General features: G+C 37.0%; 2 protein-coding genes across 3 annotated transcripts in view; one reads left to right on the top strand and one right to left on the bottom strand.

Moving 5' to 3' along the window:
- Positions 1 to 2,395: 2,395 nt before the first annotated feature.
- tnnt2a (troponin T type 2a (cardiac)) lies at positions 2,396 to 17,409 on the top strand. The gene is made up of 11 exons (XM_061979789.2): positions 2,396 to 2,477; positions 7,797 to 7,826; positions 8,009 to 8,030; positions 8,139 to 8,202; positions 11,421 to 11,537; positions 11,614 to 11,691; positions 11,756 to 11,866; positions 11,929 to 12,038; positions 12,117 to 12,207; positions 15,620 to 15,660; positions 17,126 to 17,409. Exons 4-11 carry the CDS (start codon positions 8,149 to 8,151, stop codon positions 17,157 to 17,159), a joined length of 636 nt encoding a protein of 211 aa, XP_061835773.1. The 5' UTR covers positions 2,396 to 2,477; positions 7,797 to 7,826; positions 8,009 to 8,030; positions 8,139 to 8,148; the 3' UTR covers positions 17,160 to 17,409.
- Positions 17,410 to 21,366: 3,957 nt separating this feature from the next.
- The window catches only part of pkp1a (plakophilin 1a), a 33,387-nt gene continuing 30,918 nt past the window's right edge, over positions 21,367 to 23,835 (bottom strand). Inside the window, exons 14-15 of one of the 2 annotated variants that reach the window (XM_061979801.2) lie at positions 22,340 to 22,453; positions 21,367 to 22,231 (exon numbers count right to left, since the gene is read on the bottom strand). In XM_061979801.2, coding sequence (XP_061835785.1) covers positions 22,379 to 22,453 — 75 coding nt within the window. In that variant the 3' untranslated portion in view covers positions 21,367 to 22,231; positions 22,340 to 22,378. The remainder of the gene's footprint in view (positions 22,232 to 22,339; positions 22,454 to 23,835) is intronic. The other variant, XM_061979809.2, reaches the window with a different exon arrangement.

The raw sequence follows: 23,835 nt of genomic DNA on the forward strand, positions 1-23,835 counted from the left end.
AAAAATGGGGAATGTTTTTTTTTTTGTTTTTTTTTCATCAAGATTGATTCTCAAATTAAATGTTCCTTTTTCTGCAGAGGAAGAAGAGGAGGTAGAGGAGGTGAACGAGGAAGAGGAGGAGGAAGGTACAGCTTGTGATTTGCGCTGGAATATAAAGAGTTGTTGCAGATACCGACTAAATGTCAGGCTGATTTTCTGGACATGGTACAAAGGAGAACCTAATAGAAACTGGTTTAAATAAATATCAACCAATGCTGACATTTGAATAAACTTGGAAACAGTTCCCAAAACACCAACAATACGAGCATGTGAAAAAGACTACACTTTCACAGTCTGACACCTCACTTGGTGTGGAATGTTATCTGCTCCAAATACCAGAGGGGAGTAGATCATCCATGCTGGCCTCTTCTTATCTGTTGGCAACAACTTCCTGTTGACATTTACAAAGTCAAACAGCACTAAGATCAACATGAACTCTTGATATAATAACTCCTATGTTCTTTATTCTATAGCAAAGAGAAAGTGAGTTATGGGTAATATGCAGGCATCAACACTAACTGGCCACAATATGAGGTACAACTGTGCTACCAAACACCGACTGTAATATCTAATTGGAGACAATGCAGAAACTCTGCCATTACGAAGACGATAATGATTTCTAATTGACTGTCAGAAAGGTGTACAATATGGTGGTTGCCTTTGAGGTGGTGTTGCATCATCCGGAGGGGTGATTGATATTTTGGTTGCTATAACCTATTTACTTCAAATAGTCAACATGTTACAAACACCTCTCAGTATGACACTTCTACACCACTGCAAAGCGCTAAAAAGGAGAAACATTGTTACAACTCTATTGCAGGTGTAGCCGGGGCCACACCTGCCTATAAGCAGATCACACGTTGTGGCGCACAGCATTAGTGCTTGTCTTGACAGGCAGCTGTACTGGATTCCAATACTGGTAGCAAAAAAGGGGTCAAGAAGGATAATTTTCAGTCAATTTCACTTATAACTATGAAAAATATTGAGTTAAAAAATGTACATATAGAAGGGAAAAATATAATAAAATGTATATATACAGTATATATACAGTATATATATATATATATATACATATATATATATATATATATATATATATATATATATATATATATATATATATATATGTGTATGTATATATATATATATATATATACATATACATATATATATATATATATATATATATATATATATACATATATATATATGTGTATGTATATATATATATATATATACATATATATATATATATATATAGATATATATATATATATATATATGTGTATATATCTATGTATACACACACATATATATATATGTATATATAAATACAGTATATATATATATATATATATATATATATATATATATATATATATATATATATATATATATATATGTGTGTATATATATATGTATACACACACACATATACATGTGTATACATCTATGTATACACACACACACACACATATATATATATAAGTGTATATATCTATGTATACAAACATATATATATATATATATATATATATATATATATATATATATATATATATATATATATATATATATATATATATATGTGTTTGTATACATAGATATATACACTTATATATATATATATTTGATAAATGATAAATGGGTTATACTTGTATAGCGCTTTTCTACCTTCAAGGTACTCAAAGCGCTTTGACAGTATTTCCATATTCCCCCATTCACACACACATTCACACACTGATGGCGGGAGCTGCCATGCAAGGCGCTAACCAGCAGCCATCAGGAGCAAGGGGTGAAGTGTCTTGCCCAAGGACACAACGGACGTGACTAGGATGGTAGAAAGTGGGGATTGAACCCCAGTAACCAGCAACCCTCCGATTGCTGGCACGACCACTCTACCAACTTCGCCACGCCGTATATATCTAAAAACAATATATAAATAGGTTATTTCTGTTTCAATGATGAAAAAAATTAGGTTATAATTTACATTAATTAAATAAAACATAATTGATTAAAATTAAGTTATATCTATAAAGTATTTATTTAAAAGGTTGAATGAACTCTTTTTTTCCAATGACTTTGTTTTAGTACAAAACATGCATCAAATTGAATTAATTAAAAAAGTATAACATTTGTTTCACATATATCAAAAAAGTGTCGACATTCTTTTGTCAAATTAAATCCTGTTTAGGGCCCCAATTTAGCCCGTGGCGACCCTGGGTGTACCTAATGGAGTGTCCTCAGAGTGTCAACTCCACCAGTTCCATTTCAACATGGCTATCTGTGACTGTCAACATTCCCACTGCTCTGTAACTTTGTCTTGTGCACATTTGGTTTGCTGACAGACGCTGTTCAAGAAGACAAACTCACTGCAGAGGAGGACGCGGAGGAGGAGGAGGAGGAGGAGGAAGCCGGCGAGGATGAAGCAGAAGAAGGTATGAGAGCAGAAGACGCAGACGAAACAATAATGATGACAAATGTGGGTTGTTTTGGTGGGTCAGACACTGCTGGGAATATTATCTGAGTCACACTTCACTTTGGTATGTGACACACTGCAGCTACTCGACGAGCTGTGTGTGTGTGTGTGTGTGTGTGTGTGTGTGTGTGTGTGTGTGTGTGTGTGTGTGTGTGTGTGTGTGTGTGTGTGTTTGTGTATGTGTGTGTGTGTGTGTGTTGTCTCTCTCACACACACACACACACACTCACACGTAGGTTGTATGACTTGGTAGCACGCCCATCCCTTCTCACCCCGAGCCGCTACTGTAATCAGAATTACATCATAACCTGCTGACTGTTCATTCTCATAACAGCATAGATCACAATCTCAGGATCAGCTTCAAACTGCTTGTCCTCGCCGACATTAGCGTGGAGCTCGCAGCACCGCAGGGCTGTTATGGGTTCAGTCTTGCAGAGGCACTTTTGCTTGACATCCTGTCACACAATCATTTTAGCAGTGAGGAGGCCCAAAATGGAGTGCATGGTGCTCGCTCTGACTGTTGAAAGTCCAGGTGACCTTTGACGACCTTGGGGATCCTGTGCACGTTCAATGACAGCAATCTTGTTGTGACGGAGAACGACCTCTGACCTCATCCTCCACTAAATGCAGCCTTAAATCATGATCATATAGGAGCCATACGTGCTCTTCAGATGTCACAGCTTTCATACCTGTAAGGTAATTAGAGCTTTAAGTGCATACCTCTCCCAGGTGCTCGTTTGTGATATACACAGTATAGACAAAAGTGTTGAGACACACCTCTCAGTATATAATTAATTATATTCACCCTCCTTGAATCTTAAAGGTCCTTTTATGGAAATTTGACTACCGTATTTTTCGGACTATAAGTTGCAGTTTTTTTCATAGTTTGGCCGGGCTCCACTGCGATTTATATATGTTTTTTTCCTTTTTTATTATGCATTTTCAGCAGGTGCGACTTATACTCCGGTGCGACTTATACTCCGAAAAATACGGTATATATATATATATATATATATATATATATATATATTTATATATTTTTGCAAGTATATTTTATTGAATTTTACAGTTAAAATCACATTTGACAGTCATACTTTATTCACGCAGAGCCTTCATTCATACACACATCCACTCATGCACACTCACGTGCACACTTGAGGAGAGAGGTGCACTTGGGCTTGAACAACTCAAGGTTTACAGTATAGACATTATTAGAAAAAGATATTGTATATAATATCCATCCATCCTGCACTGGCTCAGGATCAGCAGATGATCCAGACTATAGCAAGATGGATGAATATTCCCCGGCATCAAGGATCTTCAGGAAGTGAACACTAGATCACCTCCCGGGGACCTCTCCACCGCTCACGCTGAAAAAAGAAGAACAAAGTCACATTTTCGTGGCTTGATCAGATGCAAAACAACATTAAAAATGACATTTTAATGACGTGTCTTTGGACGTTTGAGGAGAGAAATATATTATCTCTCTCACTTGTTTGCTCCACTTTCGACAGAAAAGGCGCTTCTGAACTTCCGTGTTTTCATACCGCCATGGAGGAAAACATTTTTCCTCACGAACATGATGCCAGCTCTGACCTGCCCCTATGGATGAATTAAAATGTTCTATTCATTTAAATTAACTTAAAAAATCGACCCAGTATTTGGCCACAAATGCAATTTTATTGTCAGAATGGAACTTTTTTTAATGTTTTATATAGAGATGTCCGATAATGGCTTTTTTGCCGATATCCGATATTCCGACATTGTCCAACACTTAATTACCGATTCCGATATCAACCGATACGATATATACAGTCGTGGAATTAACACATTGTTATGCCTAATTTTGTTGTGATGCCCCGCTGGATGCATTAAACAATGTAACAAGGTTTTCCAAAATAAATCAACTCAAGTTATGGAAAAAAATGCCAACATGGCACTGCCATATTTATTATTGAAGTCACAAAGTGCATTTTTTTTTATAACATGCCTCAAAACAGCAGCTTGGAATTTGGGACATGCTCTCCCTGAGAGAGCATGAGGAGGTTGAGGTGGGCGGGGTTGAGGTGGGGGCGGGGGGGATAGCGGGGGTGTATATTGTAGCGTCCCGTAAGAGTTAGTGCTGCAAGGGGTTCTGGGTATTTGTTCTGTCGTGTTTATGTTGTGTTACGGTGCGGATGTTCTCCCGAAATGTGTTTGTCATTCTTGTGTGATGTGGGTTCACAGTGTGGCGCAAATTTGTAACAGTGTTAAAGTTGTTTATACGGCCACCCTCAGTGTGACCTGTATGGCTATTGACCAAGTATGCCTTGCATTCACTTGTGTGTGTGAAAAGCCATAGATATTATGTGATTGGGCTGGCACGCAAAGGCAGTGCCTTTAAGGTTTATTGGCGCTCTGTACTTCTCCCTACGTCCGTGTACCACTCCGTACAGCGGCGGTTTAAAAAGTCATACATTTTACTTTTTGAAACTGATACCGATAATTTCCGATATTACATTTTAAAGCATTTATCGGCCGATAATATCGGCAGTCCGATATTATCGGACATCTCTAGTTTTATATGAATTTCCATTATTTGCTCTACAAAGGTGTATCTAAAGTCTCATTTGGGTTTATTTTGAAGTGACATTTTTTTGGCGAGCACAGCAGTCGGAGTCTCCTCACACATCTTGTTTGCTCTGATCACTGACTGTATAACAACACACACTTTTCAGCAGCGGTGTGCCGTCAGGGCCAGCAAGGCCTTCTCCGCTGGCCTAACATAACCAGAAATCATGATCATAATTAAAGATAAAAGTTATTTTTAAATTACTTTCCCTAAATATCTAAAAATATTCATATTCTCTTCATGTCATATTATGCTCATTCCAGTGCTGTTGTTTTAAGGTTAGAGTTTATATCCAATCAGAATTCAGCTAGTTTATGTTGCCATGCTGTACCAAATCTGCCCGGAGACTTCAGAATCAACAATGCAGGCAGTGAACGGGCACATACAGTTGATAGACAATTGCCATAGCCAATCAGATCACGAGTTGTCACAAGGCCTTCTAGCTGGCCTTTACATTTACGCGTCCTGTGATTGGATACTCACGTGGGACTCCCAAGTGAGTATCCAATCACAAGTTGCGAAAACAGGAAGTGGCACTGGAGCCATACGAGCCATAGAAAGCCACAGAAAACTCACAAAGAAGGAGAGCACAATGTTTGATTAGGTGGCAGATATATATTTGCAAGGCCATTTTCAAGAAGGATATTTAGGAGAAACAAAATCTTGTGAGACGAGGTTGGTCGACAACGGAAGCTATCCTGGCGGTGATATGGTTTGCCCGCCACTTTCACACGAATCAACCGACTACGACCAACTACGAGCAGTACTACTGGTTATACGGCGTCGAATGGGTGCTACAAATTGTAAGCTCAAATATTTTATTTCTTAATGTTTTCATGTTTCATTTGTTTTATACAATTCTTTTAATTATTGACAGTAACCACGTAAGATATGTTTTAATTGCTGAAGCGGGTTTATTGAATGTTAAATGCGCCGAAAAATAGACCGTTTTGTCCACTGTTGAGGGGCTTCAATTCACGGGAGCGTGCAAGTGGGTTTCTGTATGGTATCTCCAGCCGTGTCCATGTGGTGACATAAATGACGGTATTTTGAGAGGTGAAGTCGGGCTAAGTAGGACATCACTGAAGGCCTAGGTGAGAAACGCACAGCCCGCCACTGCCTTTCAGGTAACCATCCACGGATCAGGTAAAAAATAAATTGCATGGTTAATCTGCGTGTATACATGCAATTTTTTTTTTTAAGTTAACTCCATATTTTTGACAGCCTTACTAAACCCCTTATAAACTGTCCAAAATCTAGCCTGAACGTAAGATGTTGGCCAACACACTTAAATACACTATTGTGAAACTAAACATGCAAATAGAACAATAGGCCCGTAATATTATGTCCTCATATCCCTTTATCCTCTTAAATGGTGTTTATTTATTCTATCGTGTCCTTCTTTATCCAGCTAGAACATACACTGCAAAGCAGATCTTCTAGAACAGGGGTGTCAAACTCGTTTTCATTGAGGGCCACATCGCAGTTATGGTTGCCCTCAGAGGGCCGATTTTAACAATGAGTAATACATTGTGGGGCGGTATATCTCGGTTGGTAGAGCAGCCGTGCCAGCAACTTGATGGTTGCAGGTTCGATCCCCGCTTCCGCCATCCTAGTCACTGCCGTTGTGTCCTTGGGCAAGACACTTTACCCACCTGCTTCCAGTGCCACCCACACTGGTTTAAATGTAACTTAGATATTGGGTTTCACTATGTAAAGCGCTTTGAGTCACTTGAGAAAAAGCGCTATATAAATGTAATTCACTTCACTTCACTTATATGAATATATATATATATATAATGCATTAACAATATATTTTTTTACAAAAGCTGCAAAAAAAAAAAAAAAAAAATTTACTTCAAAAACTGGCAGCTCAGTCACCCGAATTTTACAGTAAAAGCAGTGGGTTTTTTACAGCACATAAAAAAAATTTAATAAATGGAATGGAATGGAAAAACAATACCAATGTTTTAGCGGTAAAATTCAATCAACAGAGCTGCCAGTTTTGGTGGGGTTTTTTTACCGTGAAATCTTGTTGTTTTAATGTTTTTTTTTGTTTTTTTTTTAATGTTTTAGTGTCTTACTGTATATGGAAGAAACAGTACCAAAGTTGATTTTACGGTAAAAAACTCAGTCGGCGGAATTTAACCGTAAAACCTATTGTCAATTTTAAAGTCTACAATTTGATTGATAATTTGTTTTGAAATCATAAGTCAAGCAGATATTTAAGTACAGTATTTATCTTTATTTGAACAAAAAATATTTTTGGAATACATGACAATATGATATTTTGATAATATCAAATTTGAAAAGATATGCAATTGCATGCAGTGTATGATATTTAATATCAAAATGGAAAGAACAACACATATTTAGTAAGAAAAGATTAAGCATTTTATTAACGCATATTATTTCCGGGCTGTCGCGGGCCACATACAATAATGTGGCGGGCCAGGTTTGGCCCCCGGGTCTTGAGTTTGACACCTGTGTTCTAGAACTTCTTACAAACTACAAAAAAACCAACACAAAATAATTTGCGTTCCCATTAATCAACAACGCCGAAATGCAAATAGTTTCTTACCTTCTCGGTGGTCCGGTTTGGCTCATCTCTTCCTTTGCTCTCACTTTTGTCGTTTTAGTTTGACGCACATTCTGATTTGCTTTCAGATGGTGATGGAGAAGCCGAGGACGGAGAAGGTAACAAACACCGACATTGCCGAATACAAGCTCATATTGCACTATCACTATTGCATGGACTTTGTGTAAAACACATTATGACGCTTGCAGTTTATTGTCACAGCTTGTTCTTGATGCAGTGATCATGCACACTCTTGATCAGTCTCCTCTTTTCTCTTCTTTCATTATGCTTCTCATTTAAGAAGACGCAAAACCAAAATTTAAGTAAGCACCATCCTCTGATAAACACTCAACCAAACATCACATTCATTCTACACTACACAAACTTAAACCTTGTTTCGACTTTCAACACACTTTTTCCTTACTCTGCAGGCCATTTAGTATGCCCAACCTCATCCCGCCTAAAATTCCAGATGGAGAGAAAGTGGATTTTGATGTGAGTTATGGGACAGACATGTGCATACACTAATTCTGTTGGAGGGTGTACTGGACAAAATCCCAGATATTATGATACACTTTTCAAAAACAAGCGCTGTGATAGGCATTACATTTTTTAGGTTAATTAGAGGTCATTTTACCGACGGGTGCTTCTAAAATGTTGCAACCTGTAGCAAAAAGTAAACAGTAACACAATATATGAGCTCTCAGTAAAATACACTGCAGTTCTACACTGTCTCAAATTACAATCGCAACAAAAAACAAGTTATTACTTGAAAAATAAATGTTTACATATTGTCCATTGTATTGAGTAGCATCACATTGTTAGTGTTAGAGCAGTGATTCTCAAACTTTTTTTTGTTTTTTTACCAAGTACCACCTCAGAAAGAAATTGGCTCTCCAAGTACCGCCTAAATTACCAACTTTAAAACACAGTAGCATAGTAGGCCTAAGTATTCATTAACAACAAGGCAGAGATTTTAGTTCAAGCATATTTAATAATTTTGGCAACTGTAACGATTAACTGTTTGAAAAGTTAACATTGTTTGAATATAGGAACATAAAACAATGTACTTTAATAAATGATTCTTTGGCGTAACACTAGATGGAGCCCGCGTACACGTAACACAGTTTGAGAATGTCTGTGTTAGAGTATCTTACTCTGCATGCACAAGTTACTAAGTTGTATATACTTTATGAGCATAAGGGACTACGGCATAAGGAGAAAAAATTATCATAAGTCAAAGTAAAGAATGAGGTCATAATATTGCAAGAAATAAAAAAGGGGAATGGCTACCCTTAAAATAAAATACTAATGAGAAAATATCTTAGTTGTATCAAAAAAATAAAATAAAATAATCGTGCAACAAAATAATATATAATATTGATGAGTGTAATCCAAATTCAGTTGGAGACTTTCAGCCACTGTCTTAAATATAATTGAATATTTGATTGTAATTAATTACATTGAGCAATAATTAATTTAGTTCGTTTTTAAATGTTTCAATGTATATTGTGTTGCTTAAATTAATCATTTAATTAATGTAGCAAATAAAACATTATACATTTAGTCCGCATAGAGTAGTGGCAACTTATAACAAGCATAAATAGTATGGAGGTTAATTTGTGTGTTTTTATTACGAAAGCTTTTCTTTGACATTGAATTTATGTAACTGAATTTTTTGCATTTTAATTTTGTGAACTGACTTTTGTTACATCAAATTATGCTGACAATTTCATTGAAAAATAATCAGTGTTTTAAAATTCAGCGAATAAAACAATTCAGTGTTTTAAAATTCAGTCTAAAAGATTCAGTGTAAAACATTTGTCAAGAAAATTCAGTGCCGAAAAATGTGCTGCTGCAAAATGGAAGACTAACTTCCGGTTAAATTAAGACAGAAGCAATCGACTCTGACTCAGAACCAGCCAATGAAGTGTCAAGTTTGAGGTCACATGACATGGGTCTTACAAAACGGCATATAAAATGCAGTTAGCTGGGCTACCTTGGCATAATACAAAATAATTATTATTTCAATTTTCAAACTATAGAAATGATTCCAAAGGTTTGAACCTGAACTTTTCAGTGACTTATGAAGCTCTGGGAATGAACAGAGTGGGGCAGAGAATCCCACATTCTGCATTTGTATGTACATTCAGTCATAATTCAGTAAAATAATTAAAGTTTATTCCATTTTTGAGATGGTCTCTTTAGGTTTTTACTGAAAGCCACTCGGAATTGGGGGTTAAATCACCAAAAACGATTCCCGAGCGCGGCCAACGCTGCCGCTCACCGCTCCCCTCACCTCCCAGGGGGTGATCAAGGGTGACGGGTCAAATGCAGAGAATCATTTCGCCACACCTAGTGTGTGTGTGACAATCATTGGTACTTTGACTTTTTTTGTATGTGCATGAACATACAGAATGTGGGATTTACAATATTAACTACGAACAATAAAACACTGAATATATAAAATATATAAACGCCGCTCCTCTACTGCAGACCACCTCCTTGATCGACATCTGTGTCTTTTATAAACAAGCAAGAGCAACAAAGATGTTTTGTTCATCTATGAATGACCAGATTTTGTCTTGTGAACAACGAGCTTACGCTCAAACATTTATTCCTCCCTCCATGGATGCATCCAAACATGTCTTCTTCATTACATTTACCTGAACATCATTATCCAGCACCACCTGTTGGTGACATTGATTGATTGATTGATTGAAACTTTTATTAGTAGATTGCACAGTACAGTACATATTCCGTACAATTGACCACTAAATGGTAACACTCGAATACGTTTTTCAACTTGTTTAAGTCGGGGTCCACGTTAATCAATTCATGGTGTATCACAGTCAGTTTAGCTGCATGACACGTAACCGTATGTCACTCAAAAGTGGAGATTTTAACCATTGGAGTCATTTCTGTCGTTTGAAAACATCCAGCGGGCTGTATTGAAATGTTAATTATGTTGTATTATGCCCAGGTAGCCCACTTAACTGCCTTTTTTTATGCCGTTTTGCAAGACCCATGTCACGTGACTTTAAACTTGACACCTCATTGGCTGGTTCTGAGAAAGGTTCGATTGCCTCTGTCTTAATTTACCAGAAGTGAGTCTTGATTTTTGAAGCAGCACATTTTTCAGCTCTGAATTTTTTAACACTGATTTTTTTCTTTCTTTTTTTTTTTTACACTGAATTTTTTTTATTTTACACTGAATTTCTTTTACACTGAATTTTTGTACACTGAATTTTAAAACACAGAATGTTTTTTTCCAATTGAATTGTCAGCATAATTTGATGTAAAAAAATTCAGTTCACAAAATTCAAATGCAAAAAATTCAGTTATATAAATTCAGTGTAAAAAAAAAAAGCTTTCGTAATAAAGACATGCCATGATTTTATTTTTTTTTTCAATGCACACATGTTAAAGTGCAATTTCAATGACGGTGTGTATTTAATAAAAAAGAAAGAAAGAAAGAATGAAGTTTATGGCAAGCAGAACATTTTTTTTAGTTCAATATAAAATATCCTCCAAAATAAGAGTGGGCTTATATTATTTAATTCTATTTTCATAATAAATAACATGAACTAAAAATGTAAGCACTTTTATATGATAAAATACACTATTCTATATATAGTTGTGAGATTACAACCTAATTTCTTGTAATATTACTACTCTCGACAGCATGACATATAAGAGGTGTGTTTGTGTAGGACATCCATCGCAAACGTATGGAGAAGGACCTGATGGAGCTTCAGACATTGATTGAGGTTCATTTTGAAAGCAGAAAGAAAGAGGAAGATGACATCATACATCTCAAGGAGAGGATAGTAAGTGTCCTAAACACACATTTTGTGACAATAATGGAGATGCTTCAACAAATATTTGCTTTGTTTTTGTGTGCAGGACAAGCGTCGCTCTGAGCGAGCAGAGCAGCAGAGAATCCGTAGCGAGCGAGAGAAGGAGCGACAAAAGCGTCTGGAGGTTCAACCCTCACTCAATTTGCAGCTCCTCGAACTTAATGTCTAACTTTGCTGCGTTTGTGCAGGAGGAGCGAGCTCGTAAGGAGGAGGAAGAGGCCAAGAAAAGAGCGGAGGAAGATGCCAAGAAGAAGAAAACACTGACAAGTCTGCACTTTGGAGGTTACATGCAGAAACTGGTGAGAAAATGCAGGGCCTTGAAAAAAGGTCAAGTGTCAGGAATGAGTGGACTTTCCCACAGACTGAGAAGCGCAGCGGCAAGAAGCAGACTGAGAGGGAGAAGAAGAAGAAGATCCTGAGTGAAAGACGTAAATCTCTGGACGTCGACAACTCCAACGAGGAGCAGCTCAAGTATGTGGACAAATATTAAAGTATCTGTTGGACGTGTGGCACCCAACACTTGTGTGGATCATTCATGGTGGCCGACAGAGGAAAAGCTCAGGAGTTTTGGGAGTGGATGCACCAGTTGGAGGCGGAGAAGTTTGAACTGCAGCACCAGATCAGCCTCCACAAATATGAGGTGTGTGTGGGTGTGTCTGGGTTTGACTGAGGTTAGAATGCACATTGTTGAAAACCAACATAGAATACACCTGCACTGATATTGACATTCACTACAAATACTTCTTCAACAACCTACAGTATGTCACTAGCTCGAAACAACATAACAAATATTATAATATATGTATGTGTAAATATTTACTCATACATACTGTACATACAAATATATACATATATACACATCCATACATATATACTGTATGATATGTAAATACATATATACTGTATGTTATATACATACAAATATACATATATGTATACAGAGTAATACATATATACATAAACATTTATGTATACATATTAATATACAAACATATATATATACATATATATATATATATACACATTCATATATACAAACACACATATACATACACATACATCATATATAAACCGTATTTTTCGGACTATAAGTCACAGTTTTTTTCATAGTTTGGCCGGGGGTGCGGCTTATACTCAGGAGCGACTTATGTGTGAAATTATTAACACATTACCGTAAAATATCAAATAATATTATTTAGCTCATTCACGTAAGAGACTAGACATATAAGATTTCATGGGATTTAGTGATTAGGAGTGACAGATTGTTTGGTAAACGTATAGCATGTTCTATACGTTACAGTTATTTGAATGACTCTTACCATAATATGTTACGTTAACATACCAGGCACGTTCTCAGTTGGTTATTTATGCCTCATATAACGTACACTTATTCAGCCTGTTGTTCACTATTCTTTATTTATTTTAAATTGCCTTTCAAATGTCTATTCTTGGTGTTGGGTTTTATCAAATAAATTTCCCCCAAAAATGCGACTTATACTCCAGTGCGACTTATATATGTTTTTTCCTTCTTTATTATGCATTTTCGGCAGGTGCGACTTATACTCCGGTGCGACTTATACTCCGAAAAATACGGTATATGTGTATATATATCTCCATCCATATATACTGTATATTATATACATACATACATACATACATACATACATACATATATATATATATATATATATATATATATATATACACATATGTATACAAATATATACAGAATACATACATACAGTCGTGCTCAAAAGTTTACATACACTTGTAAAGAAAATAATGTCATGGCTGTTTTGAGTTTCCAATAATTTCTACAAGTCTTATTTTTTTGTGATACAGTGATTGGAGCACATACTTGTTGGTCACAAAAAACATGACGTTTGGTTCTTTTATGAATTTATTATGGGTCTACTGAAAATGTGACCAAATCTGCTGGGTCAAAAGTATACATACAGCAATGTTAATATTTGGATACATGTCCCTTGGCAAGTTTCACTGCAATAAGGCACTTTTGGTAGCCATCCACAAGCTTCTGGTTGAATTTTTTACCACTTCTCTTGACAAAATTGGTGCAGTTCAGCTAAATGTGTTGGTTTGCTGACATGGACTTGTTTCTTCAGCATTGTCCACACGTTTAAGTCATGACTTTGGGAAGGCCATTCTAAAACCTTAATTCTAGCCTAATTTAGACATTCCTTTGCCACTTTTGACGTGTGTTTGGTGTCATTGAGTCAAGACCCAACCTCCAGGCTGATTATTTTAGGTTGTCCTGAAGATTTTGGAGGTAATCCTCCTTTTTCATTGTCCCATTTACTCTCTGTAAAGCACCAGTTCCAATGGCAGCAAAACAGGCCCAGAGCATAATACTACCACCACCGTGCTTGACGGTAGGATGGTGTTCCTGGGATTAAAGGCCTCACCTTTTCTCCTCCAAACATATTGATGGGTATTGTGGCCAAACAGCTACATTTTTGTTTCATCTGACATCACATGGACAAAGATAAGACCTTCTGGAGGAAGACAAAACAAAAAAAGTATCCATCGTTTGTGCTGTCATCACATTGAATTATTATCAATATCAGCCAATACTAAAGGCTCTAATACAGGGATGTCAAACGTGCGGCCCGTGGGCTGGATCGGGCCCACGAAGAGTTTGCCAAGTGTAAAATTGAGCTGCATTTTTAAATGAAAGAAACTGCTGTTCTAAATGTGTCCGCTGGATGTCGCAATAGCAATTCTGTTAGGCAAGCCAATAGTTTATACCGGAGCGAGCAAGTATACCAAGCAGGAGGTACACGGTAAAGTGGAGCTGCGACTCCTCCCCTTCGACCCGATGTAAAACAAACAGGAATTAAACTAATAAATGCTGCATGAGACACTGCACATTGATATAGTTCTTTGAAAATGATCGTCTTCTGTGCAAATTTTAAAGAAAGTGAACAGTGTGTGATCTACTGCAATACTGTCAGTCTTTTAAGTTTTTATTATTGGTTTGTTGAAATTGTTCACACATTGCACAGCTTTTTATTTTTCTATCAATACACAGTGATGCCTCAAAGGCAGGGAGTAACTCAACCATCTTGAACAGTTTCTACCTCAGTTTGTATGGTTTGTTGAGTTAGCACAGGATTAATATGTGGAAATGACAAATGAGGTAGTTGATATATAGAATAGTTTTTATTTATTATTTATTTTGTGTTTTGTTAAATCCTAGATGGTCTGTGACTTAAAGTTGAATTGATGTGTAAATACACTAAGATTAAGTCTAAGTTCATTATGTTCTTCATGGTGTTTTTGAAACTGCACTAATTCTTACCTCAGAAGTGTTTTGTCAAGAGGATTATTTGTGATAGGTCTACATTTTCCGAACGTGTTTGTTCTATTTTGCGCCGAAGTAAAACAAAGAAAACAATCTGAAATTGTCGTATTTGTATTTTTAAGTTGTTATGCCATGATTTGACCCGTCCGGCCCACGTAGGAATAGATTTTCCTCCATGTGGCCCTTGAGCTAAAATGAGTTTGACACCCCTGCTCTAATATCAGCATCGTATCAGAAGTGGAAAAAATATGTATCTGGACATCTTCAAGTGAAGTATTAGTCTACGGTACTCTTACTTTGATTGGTTCTTTTATTTTTTATTTTTTTTAAACTCGCCACTGATTCATAATACCGTTGGGAGGCCAACTATTTTCTCCACCTGCCCCTTTGACCACATTTTGGTCAGTTGCAGCGCCACAGAGTGAATCAATGAGCTTGTGGGCAGTCTAAGGGGAAACGGATTGTTTTCTCCATTTAATATAGTGTAACATTATTTTTAGTCTGTAAAAAGTACAGAGGACCAAACCTTCGTTTTGATAACAAGAAAAGGACATTGGGGTCAACACACTAGTACTGTAAGGTCATCAAAATACCCAAATATTCTGACGTTCTACAACCATAGTAATACCTTTATATTGTTAAATAAATGTGTTAAAAACTACAGCTCTTGTATTGGATGTCAACATGACACTTTGCATGTAGTGATTTCATAATATTTTCTTTGTAACAGATCAATGTACTGAGGAACCGCATAAGTGACCATCAGAAAACGTATGTAGACTTTTTTTTCCCATTATCTTTCTTCTGCTTTCATCTTTTTTCACTTGTTCAAGTATCCCCCTGGAACAGACCTGGGCAAACTAAGGCCTGGGGGCCACATGCGGCCCGTTAAACTTTTCAATCTGGCCCGCCAGACATTCCCAAATAATTATTTTAGATGTTTAAGATGTAAAGTGCAGCTGCCATTATGATGTGCAGTAATGTGTTATAATGACCGTAAGTCTTGAACTATACAAAGTATTTCAATGGTTGGAATCTGTGCTTTTGCATGATATACTAGTTACTATGGTAATCTAACTAGTTGCTATGGTAATCTAACTAGTTACTATGGTCATCTAATTAGATACAATGGTCATCTAATTAGATACTATGGTCATCTAATTGGTCACTATGGCAATCTAATTAGATACAATGGTCATCGAATTAGTTACTATGGTAATCTAATTAGATACAATGGTCATCAAATTAGTTACTATGGTAATGTAAGTCACAGCAGCTCAGACCAAGCAGTGTGGGTGGGGAGTGTTTCCACAGAGTGTTTCCAGACCCTGAAATGTGGGTGTCAGGGACAGACGTGAAAGGAGATTTGTACAACAAAGTTCTGCAATAAAAGTGATATTATATCAAATTGTAGGTGGGGTTTTTTTACTCTTCGCGTTCATATTTCGCCGTGTATGTTGCATTTTTGTTGTGTTTCGCTTGATTGTAAATAATGTAGATCGAGAAGGGGGGTTAGAAGTAAAAGAGGAGCGACATTCATATGTTGTCAATATTCAGTGTTTTATCGTTCATAGTTAATATTGTAAATCCCACATTATTGTCATGTACTTTCTGGGTGTCTCATTCAGTAGAAAATTTAAAATTCCATCCTGTTTTTTAAGGCGGTCTGTCATAACGTTTTTAGCTATCAATCAGACATTATTGTGAGGTTTTGTATTAGTGTTAGGACCCAAACACACATACTGTACAGCACATGTTCACAGCTTATATGTGTGTGTGTGCGCAACATTTTATATATACATCTATACAGTATATATACATAGGTAGATAGACATACCGGCCCCCAGACACATTTTATTCTCTAAATGTGGCCCCCGAGTGAACATAAATGCCCAGGCCTGCCCTGGAAGCAACATTTCACCCTAGTTGCAAAATAACCTCTAAATTGTCTGCACACAGTTAATCAAGAACATTTTAATAATCCATAGTCTGCTTGCTGCAATAAGACTGTAAAGTTGTAGTAAAAATGCGTTCTTGACACATGTGACTACTGTTACTCTCCAACTGGGTGAGCTGGCTGCATGGCTGGGTGTGGCACAGCTGTCAAGAGTCACACCTCCAGCACAGAATGTTTCACACTGTGTGCTAAACTGACCTGTTATTTTTGCAATGGGAGGATGATGACGATAACATCTGCAACAATGGCTGCTCCTAATTCTGTTTGTGTGTTCAACAGATCCAAGAGAACCAAAAGGGGACTGAGGAAATAGGTGCTGATGCACGATTTAGCCGTCCTTCACCAAACAAAAACCGGACCACAGCCTCAACTTTTTCCTATGAAAATTTGATCATACTGTGTGTGCTTAGCTGTACTTATAAATATAAATAAGACCCTTTTAGTCCAGTCAAGACAGCACTTGTCTGCATACATACAGAACTAAAGATTAAAAAAAGCCTAAAGCAAAAAAAGGATCTTTTTAACGAGACAGGCTCTGACATGACTGGCAACATGCTCCTCTTTCCAACGCTCAACTCCTCAAATTACGACTGGGGCAAAGAATAAAGTGCCATTGTATGATTATGAGTTTGAAGCCATGCAAAAACCTTGCTGTGGTTTGGGTAATTACTTGCTTTTCCGACTTTCCAGGTATAAACACAATCAGTGTCCACACTCAGTGCTGTGATTGCAGCCTAAATAGAGGCTCAATACTTAGACAATAGACAACCCCTCACAACAAATTTGGAATCATCCGAATTGGAGGATGTTCATTCAGTTGTTCATTTTTGTAGAATAAAAACAAACAGACGTGACACAAAATGATATACCGTATTTTTCGGAGTATAAGTCGCACCGGAGTATAAGTCGCACCTGCCGAAAATGCATAATAAAGAAGGGAAAAAACATATATAAGTCGCACTGGAGCCCGACCAAATTATGAAAAAAAACTGCGACTTATAGTCCGAAAAATACGGTAGTCATTTCAAATTGCAACTTTATGGCTTTAAGAAACACTAAAGAAATCAAGAAAATAAATTGTGGTATTCAGTAAAAGTTTTATTTTTACATCAAAGAGTGAAAATAATATCTCACTCAACTCCGAGGAAAGTATCAGCCAGTAAATCTGCATCTTCAAAACTAATCTGTTCATTAGTCTGCAGTTAAAAGGGAGTGTTCACGCCTTGGAAAGCTGTTGCACCAGGTGGATTGACATGAATCATAGCTCCAACACAAGAGATGTCAATTGAAACAAAGGACAGAATCATTAAAACTTATTAAAGAGGGTTCATCGTCATACAATGTTGCAAAAGACGTTGATTATTCACCGTCAGCCGCGTTTAAAATCTGGACCAAGTACAAACAACATGGGAATGTAAAAGACACGCACACGAGTGGACATGGGAAAACATCAAAATGTCATGACTGAAAACTTAAAACAATATCTTGAAAACAGAATATGCCCAAAAAAACAAATGGACAAATGGGCGGACACTGGAGTCACTGCCTGTGACCCAACTGTACGAAACCGCCTAAAGGAAATAGGATTTAAAATACAGAAAAGCTAAACTTACTCATTTAATAAATGCATACGTTTACATTGACTTTTTGGACATTTTCCCCTTTCTATCAGTCGAAAGGATGTTTGGGGATAATGACATCATTTTTCATGATGATATGCATCTTACCAAAGAGCAAAAACTGTAAAAAAACTAAGGTCAATGTCATCTGTAGTGGAAATTTAAGAAAATGTTCCATGACAAGACTCCAACCTGCAAAGCTGATCTGACAACAGCAATCAGAGAACATTGGAGAAAGATTAATAAATAGTACTGTACTTGTTAAGTCTATGCCTCAGACACTGCAAGCTAGTATAAAAGCCAGAGGTGGTGCAACAAAGTACTAGTGGTGTGTTGTAGTGTTTTGATGTTTGTTTGTTGTTCAAGATGCCATATTTTTCTCTCAGAATTGAGTAATTCCATTTAAAAAATATAACGATTACTGACAACCACAATTTATATATTCTTGATTTCTTTGAGTGTTTCCTAAAGCCATAAAGTTTCCATTTAAAATTCTGTCCTATTCATCCATTTTCTACCACTTGTCCCTCTCGGGGTCTCAGGGGTGGCTGGAGCCTATCTCAGCTGCATTTGGGTGGAAGGCGGGGTACAGGAAGGCGGGGTACACCCTGGACAAGTCACCAGCTCATTTGAAGTGATTACAGTTTTGTGTCATGTGTGATACAGTGCATCCGGAAAGTATTCACAGCACTTCATTTTTTGCCACGTTTTGTTATGTTACAGCCCTAATTCAAAATGAAATAAATTCATTTTTCTCTTCAAAATTCTACGCACCCCCATGATGAAAATGTGAAAAGTTTTTCTATATATTCTATCAAATTTAACAAAAACACTAAGCAATCACATGTACATACAGTAAGTATTCACAGCCTTTGCTCAATACTTTGTTGATGCACTTTTGGCAGAAATTACAGCCTCAAGTCTTTTTGAATACGATGCCATAAGCTTGGCACACCTATCTTTGGGCAGTTTGACACACTCCTCTTTGCAGCTCTAAAGCGCTGTCAGGTTGGATGAGAAGCTTTGGTTTTCATCCAAGATGTCTCTGTACATTGCTGCATTCATCTTAGTATAGTCAGGGAGGTGACCAATAACTCGTTGGTCACTCTGTCAGAGCTACATGATTCCTCTGTGGAGAGAGGAGAACCTTCCAGAAGGACAACCCTCTCTGCAGCAAACCACCAATCAGGCCTGTTTGGTAGAATGGCTCGACGGAAGCCATTTCTTAGTAAAAAAGTGTTCCAAAATGCGCCTGAAAGACTCTCAGACCATGAGAAACTAAATTCTCTGGTCTGATGAGACAAAGATTAAACTCTTTGGTGTGAATGCCAGACATCATGTTTGGAGGAAACCAGGCACCACTCATCACCAGGCCAATACCATCCCTACAGTGAAGCATGGTAGTGGCAGCGCCATGCTGTGGGGATGTTTTTCAGTGGCAAGAACTGGGAGACTAGTCATGATAGAGGGAAAGATGAAGGCAGCATTGTACAGAGACATCCTGGATGAAAACCAATGCTTCCCATCCAACCCAAAGATAAGCTTGTGGCTTCGTATTCAAAAAGACTTGATGCTGTAATTGCTGCCAAAGGTACATCAACAACGTATTGAACAAAATCTGTGAATATGTACAATATATATTTATATATATGGCCTAGTGTTTAGAGTGTCCGACCTGAGATCGGTAGGTTGTGAGTTCAAACCCCGGCCGAGTCACACCAAAGACTTTAAAAATGGGACCCATTACCTGCCTGCTTGGCACTCAGCATCAAGGGTTGGAATTGGGGGTTAAATCACCAAAATGATTCCCGGGTGCGGCCACCGCTGCTGCTCACTGCTACCCTCACCTCCCAGGGGGTGATCAAGGGTGATGGGTCAAATGGAGAGAATCATTTTGCCACTCCTAGTGTGTGTGTGACAATCATTGGCACTTTAACTTAATATATATATACTGCATATATATATACTGCATATATATATATATATATATATATATATATATATATATATATATATATATATATATATATATATTGCATTTTTGAGGACAAGCATGAATTTATTTAATTTTGGAATAAGGCTGTAATATAACAAAATGTGGAAAAAGTCAAGCGCTGTGAATACTTTCTGGATGCACTGTATCTACTTTTCAATACAAATTTACTGAATGAACATCCTTTAAGACTGGTGATTGCATAATTTTCGCAAGGTGTTGTACTTTATCTTTTATATTCCTAATTCATGGACACACAATTCTGAAAATCAAATTTTCCTATGACATAAACAAGCTTTGTTTTTTTCACTCCAACTTCCTTTCACACAAACAAAAAACAACAATAAAACATTTACAAGGCACTGTAAATGTGAAAGAACTGTAATAACCAGTAGGAAATGAGTGCTAATATGTACTGTACAAAGAATGCAAAGCTACGAGCTACCATAAATTGATAAGAAATAATTTGGAATCATTTCTGTACATTTCTGTTGTATAATCAGTATGTTTCTTTGTGAAAACAAACCTCAAACATCTTCAAAACAGTCTAAATTTAAAGCACTGATAAAACGCAACATAACAGTTATTTTCTGTGAACCATGATGCAATGGTAAATGGTAAATACTTGTATAGCGCTTTTCTACCTTCAAGGTACTCAAAGCGCTTTGACACTATTTCCACATTCACCCATTCACACACACATTCACACACTGATGGCGGGAGCTGCCATGCAAGGCGCTAACCACGACCCATCAGGAGCAAGGGTGAAGTGTCTTGCTCAAAGACACAACGGACGTGACTAGGTTGGTAGAAGCTGGGGATTGAACCAGGAACCCTCAGGTTGCTGGCACGGCAACATATTGTTTTCTCTAATAGGATTAAAGAAGCAAATAGGTGACTGATTAAGAATGAAAAATGCACGTTTTCAAACAACACGAGGATCCCCTTTGTCTTGCTTATTTGTCAGTTTATTCACAAAACAGAGTTTAAAAAAGGCAACATTTAACATAAAATATCTGGTTATTATATTTTGCGTGTTTGTGACATGGAAAAAAAAGACAATGTGAGCTGCCTTTTAAAAATGAATTATCCTGTCTCAGTGACATTATTCAATTGCTACTAGTAGATGGTTAGCTTAGCATATGCACTGTAAATGCTAGGGTAACATGTTTCCACAGTATAACATATACAGTATGTCATGTTTAAAAAAATTAGTTATAAATACTTAGGGTTAGAGGAGATGGTAGCGTCTCCCGTTTTGAAGTCTCATGCTAAGCGAGGCTAGGCTAATTAGCTAACAAGAGATCTTTGTTATTATATTCACGGCAGGCTATAGTAGTTTCCCCAAAACATCAAGTTTAGCAATAACAATAAAAGTTGTAGCTCTACTCTGACATTGCATCCAACAGGAACACAGACAAACATGTTTTAGTCTTTCTAGTTTCCTTACCACGTACTGTATATCCTCAAGTACGGGGTGGTATTCTTTCAGAGCGGATAACTTCTGTTAAACACATGTATTTACTACTAAACGGAGGCCTAAAGATGCTCACACTCAAGTTAACCAAGCGAAAAAACACACTTCCCAGTGTATAAACACAAACACATCCGAATTAAATACAACACAGCAGGATTATTAATGGTGTTTTTTTCAACATCATATGTACAGCACAAATTATTTCAAAATTGCTAAAGCTCTTTCAAACAAGGGGGTCATTTTACCCACTGTGTTGCCAGGGTGGCGCCTCAACATTATCCTTTGCTGATTTCCATCTAGACAATGTATGAAAAGAGGAAGAGACAAAACAGAAAAAGGTTGCACATTCTTTCTCACTTAAAAGAAGCTTTAATTCTGAAGACACGAGCATTCCAACATAATACCTGCGGGCGAAGGTGGCGCCGCTCACCCCCCCTCACTCGTCACTCGATAATCTGCACCGACCTGTAGGCTGTCGTGGTGTTTTCGTTGATGAATAACGATTTGCTCATTCCCAGCTGTGGATTAAAAAGGAGGAGTAGTTAGAATAAGAACAATGAGCGCATGCTCCAGACAGGGGAGGGTGTGTGTCAAACGCATCAAAGATGAGCTGAATAGTGAACGTGCGTCACAGGTTGGATTTATTTTAACCATTTTTTCACACGAAACTTGCAAAAACAATTGACAGAGTGTTAGATTATCTATGTTTCAGTACTGTTATCTCCTTATGTGAGTGAGTGTTTGCTCATTAACTTTATATGTATTCAGGGTTCTGACTGGCAGAAATGGCATCACAGTTATGGCATGCACTTCAGTCTGTTACTGTGGATCGCTGTAAAACAACATTTTATTCATGTTAGGGCTGCAACAGTTAATCAAATAGAAAAAAGCTTCAATTTGTATTCTGTTGCTTTGAATAATCGCTTAATGAGTGGAACTAAAAACAAATGATCAAACCTGGACCGCAGGAAGTACCCAGAACTTTAAACATACGGACAGAGTTTCCGCACAGCCGTTAAAAATAGAGCACATAGTGGTGGTGTGTTGGTGCCGTGATCTATGTGGAAGCGAACACCGGAGTTTTTTTTGTTTTTTGTTTGTTAATGAACTTGTTATAAGTGCAATTTCAATGTTGATGATTTAGCACAGGGGTAGGGAACCTATGGCTCGCGAGCCAGATGTGGCTCTTTTGATGACTGCATCTGGCTCTCAGATAACTCCTAGCTGACATTGCTTAACACGGTAAGTAATGAGTGATTCCACTTGTAATCACAGTGTTAAAAATAACGTTCAAAATATAAAACATTCTCATGCATTTTTAATCCATCCATCTGTTTTCTACCGCACCTGTATCAAGAAGTTGCATTAATGGTAAGAAGTAATTTATTTATTATTGGTTAGCTTCAGAATAACAATGTTATTACAAAGAATAAGAGACCTATTATACTCCAGAAATGTTGGTCTTACTTAAAAATGCACGCATTTAGTTGTATTCAGTGTTAAAAAATATTATATGGCTCTCACGGAAATATATTTTAAAATATTTGGCTTTCTTGGCTCTCTCAGCCAAAAAGGTTCCCGACCCCTGATTTAGCAGAACAAATTAAGGTTATTTAAACTGATACTCATCGAGGCTATAAAGTAAAAGGAAAGTAAAGTACCAATGATTGTCACATAAAGTGTGTTTTATCCGATAAATCGGATAATCAAACAGAGTAATCAATAGATTACTCTATTACTGATCAAATCAATAGTTGCAGCCCTAATTTACAGTATAGTGTTAAATGTATGAAAGTGAAAGTGTATTTTTAAAGACAAGTGACATGAACGCACTGTGCCAAGTCTCAAGGGGACTTATGAAATAAGCAAACACTATTCCACACCAAATGCTAAGTACATT

Source organism: Nerophis lumbriciformis, linkage group LG01 (assembly GCF_033978685.3).
Source record: "Nerophis lumbriciformis linkage group LG01, RoL_Nlum_v2.1, whole genome shotgun sequence".
Taxonomy (NCBI): domain Eukaryota; kingdom Metazoa; phylum Chordata; class Actinopteri; order Syngnathiformes; family Syngnathidae; genus Nerophis; species Nerophis lumbriciformis.

What these genes read in the sequence shown, in the direction of transcription:
- tnnt2a (XM_061979789.2), top strand. Translation starts at nt 8,149, where the DNA reads ATGCCCAACCTCATCCCGCCTAAAATTCCAGATGGAGAGAAAGTGGAT. An exon ending in GAGAGAAAGTGGATTTTGAT is followed by an intron (nt 8,203 to 11,420) that starts GTGAGTTATGGG and finishes GTGTTTGTGTAG; the next exon opens with GACATCCATCGCAAACGTAT. An exon ending in ATAAGTGACCATCAGAAAAC is followed by an intron (nt 15,661 to 17,125) that starts GTATGTAGACTT and finishes TGTGTTCAACAG; the next exon opens with ATCCAAGAGAACCAAAAGGG.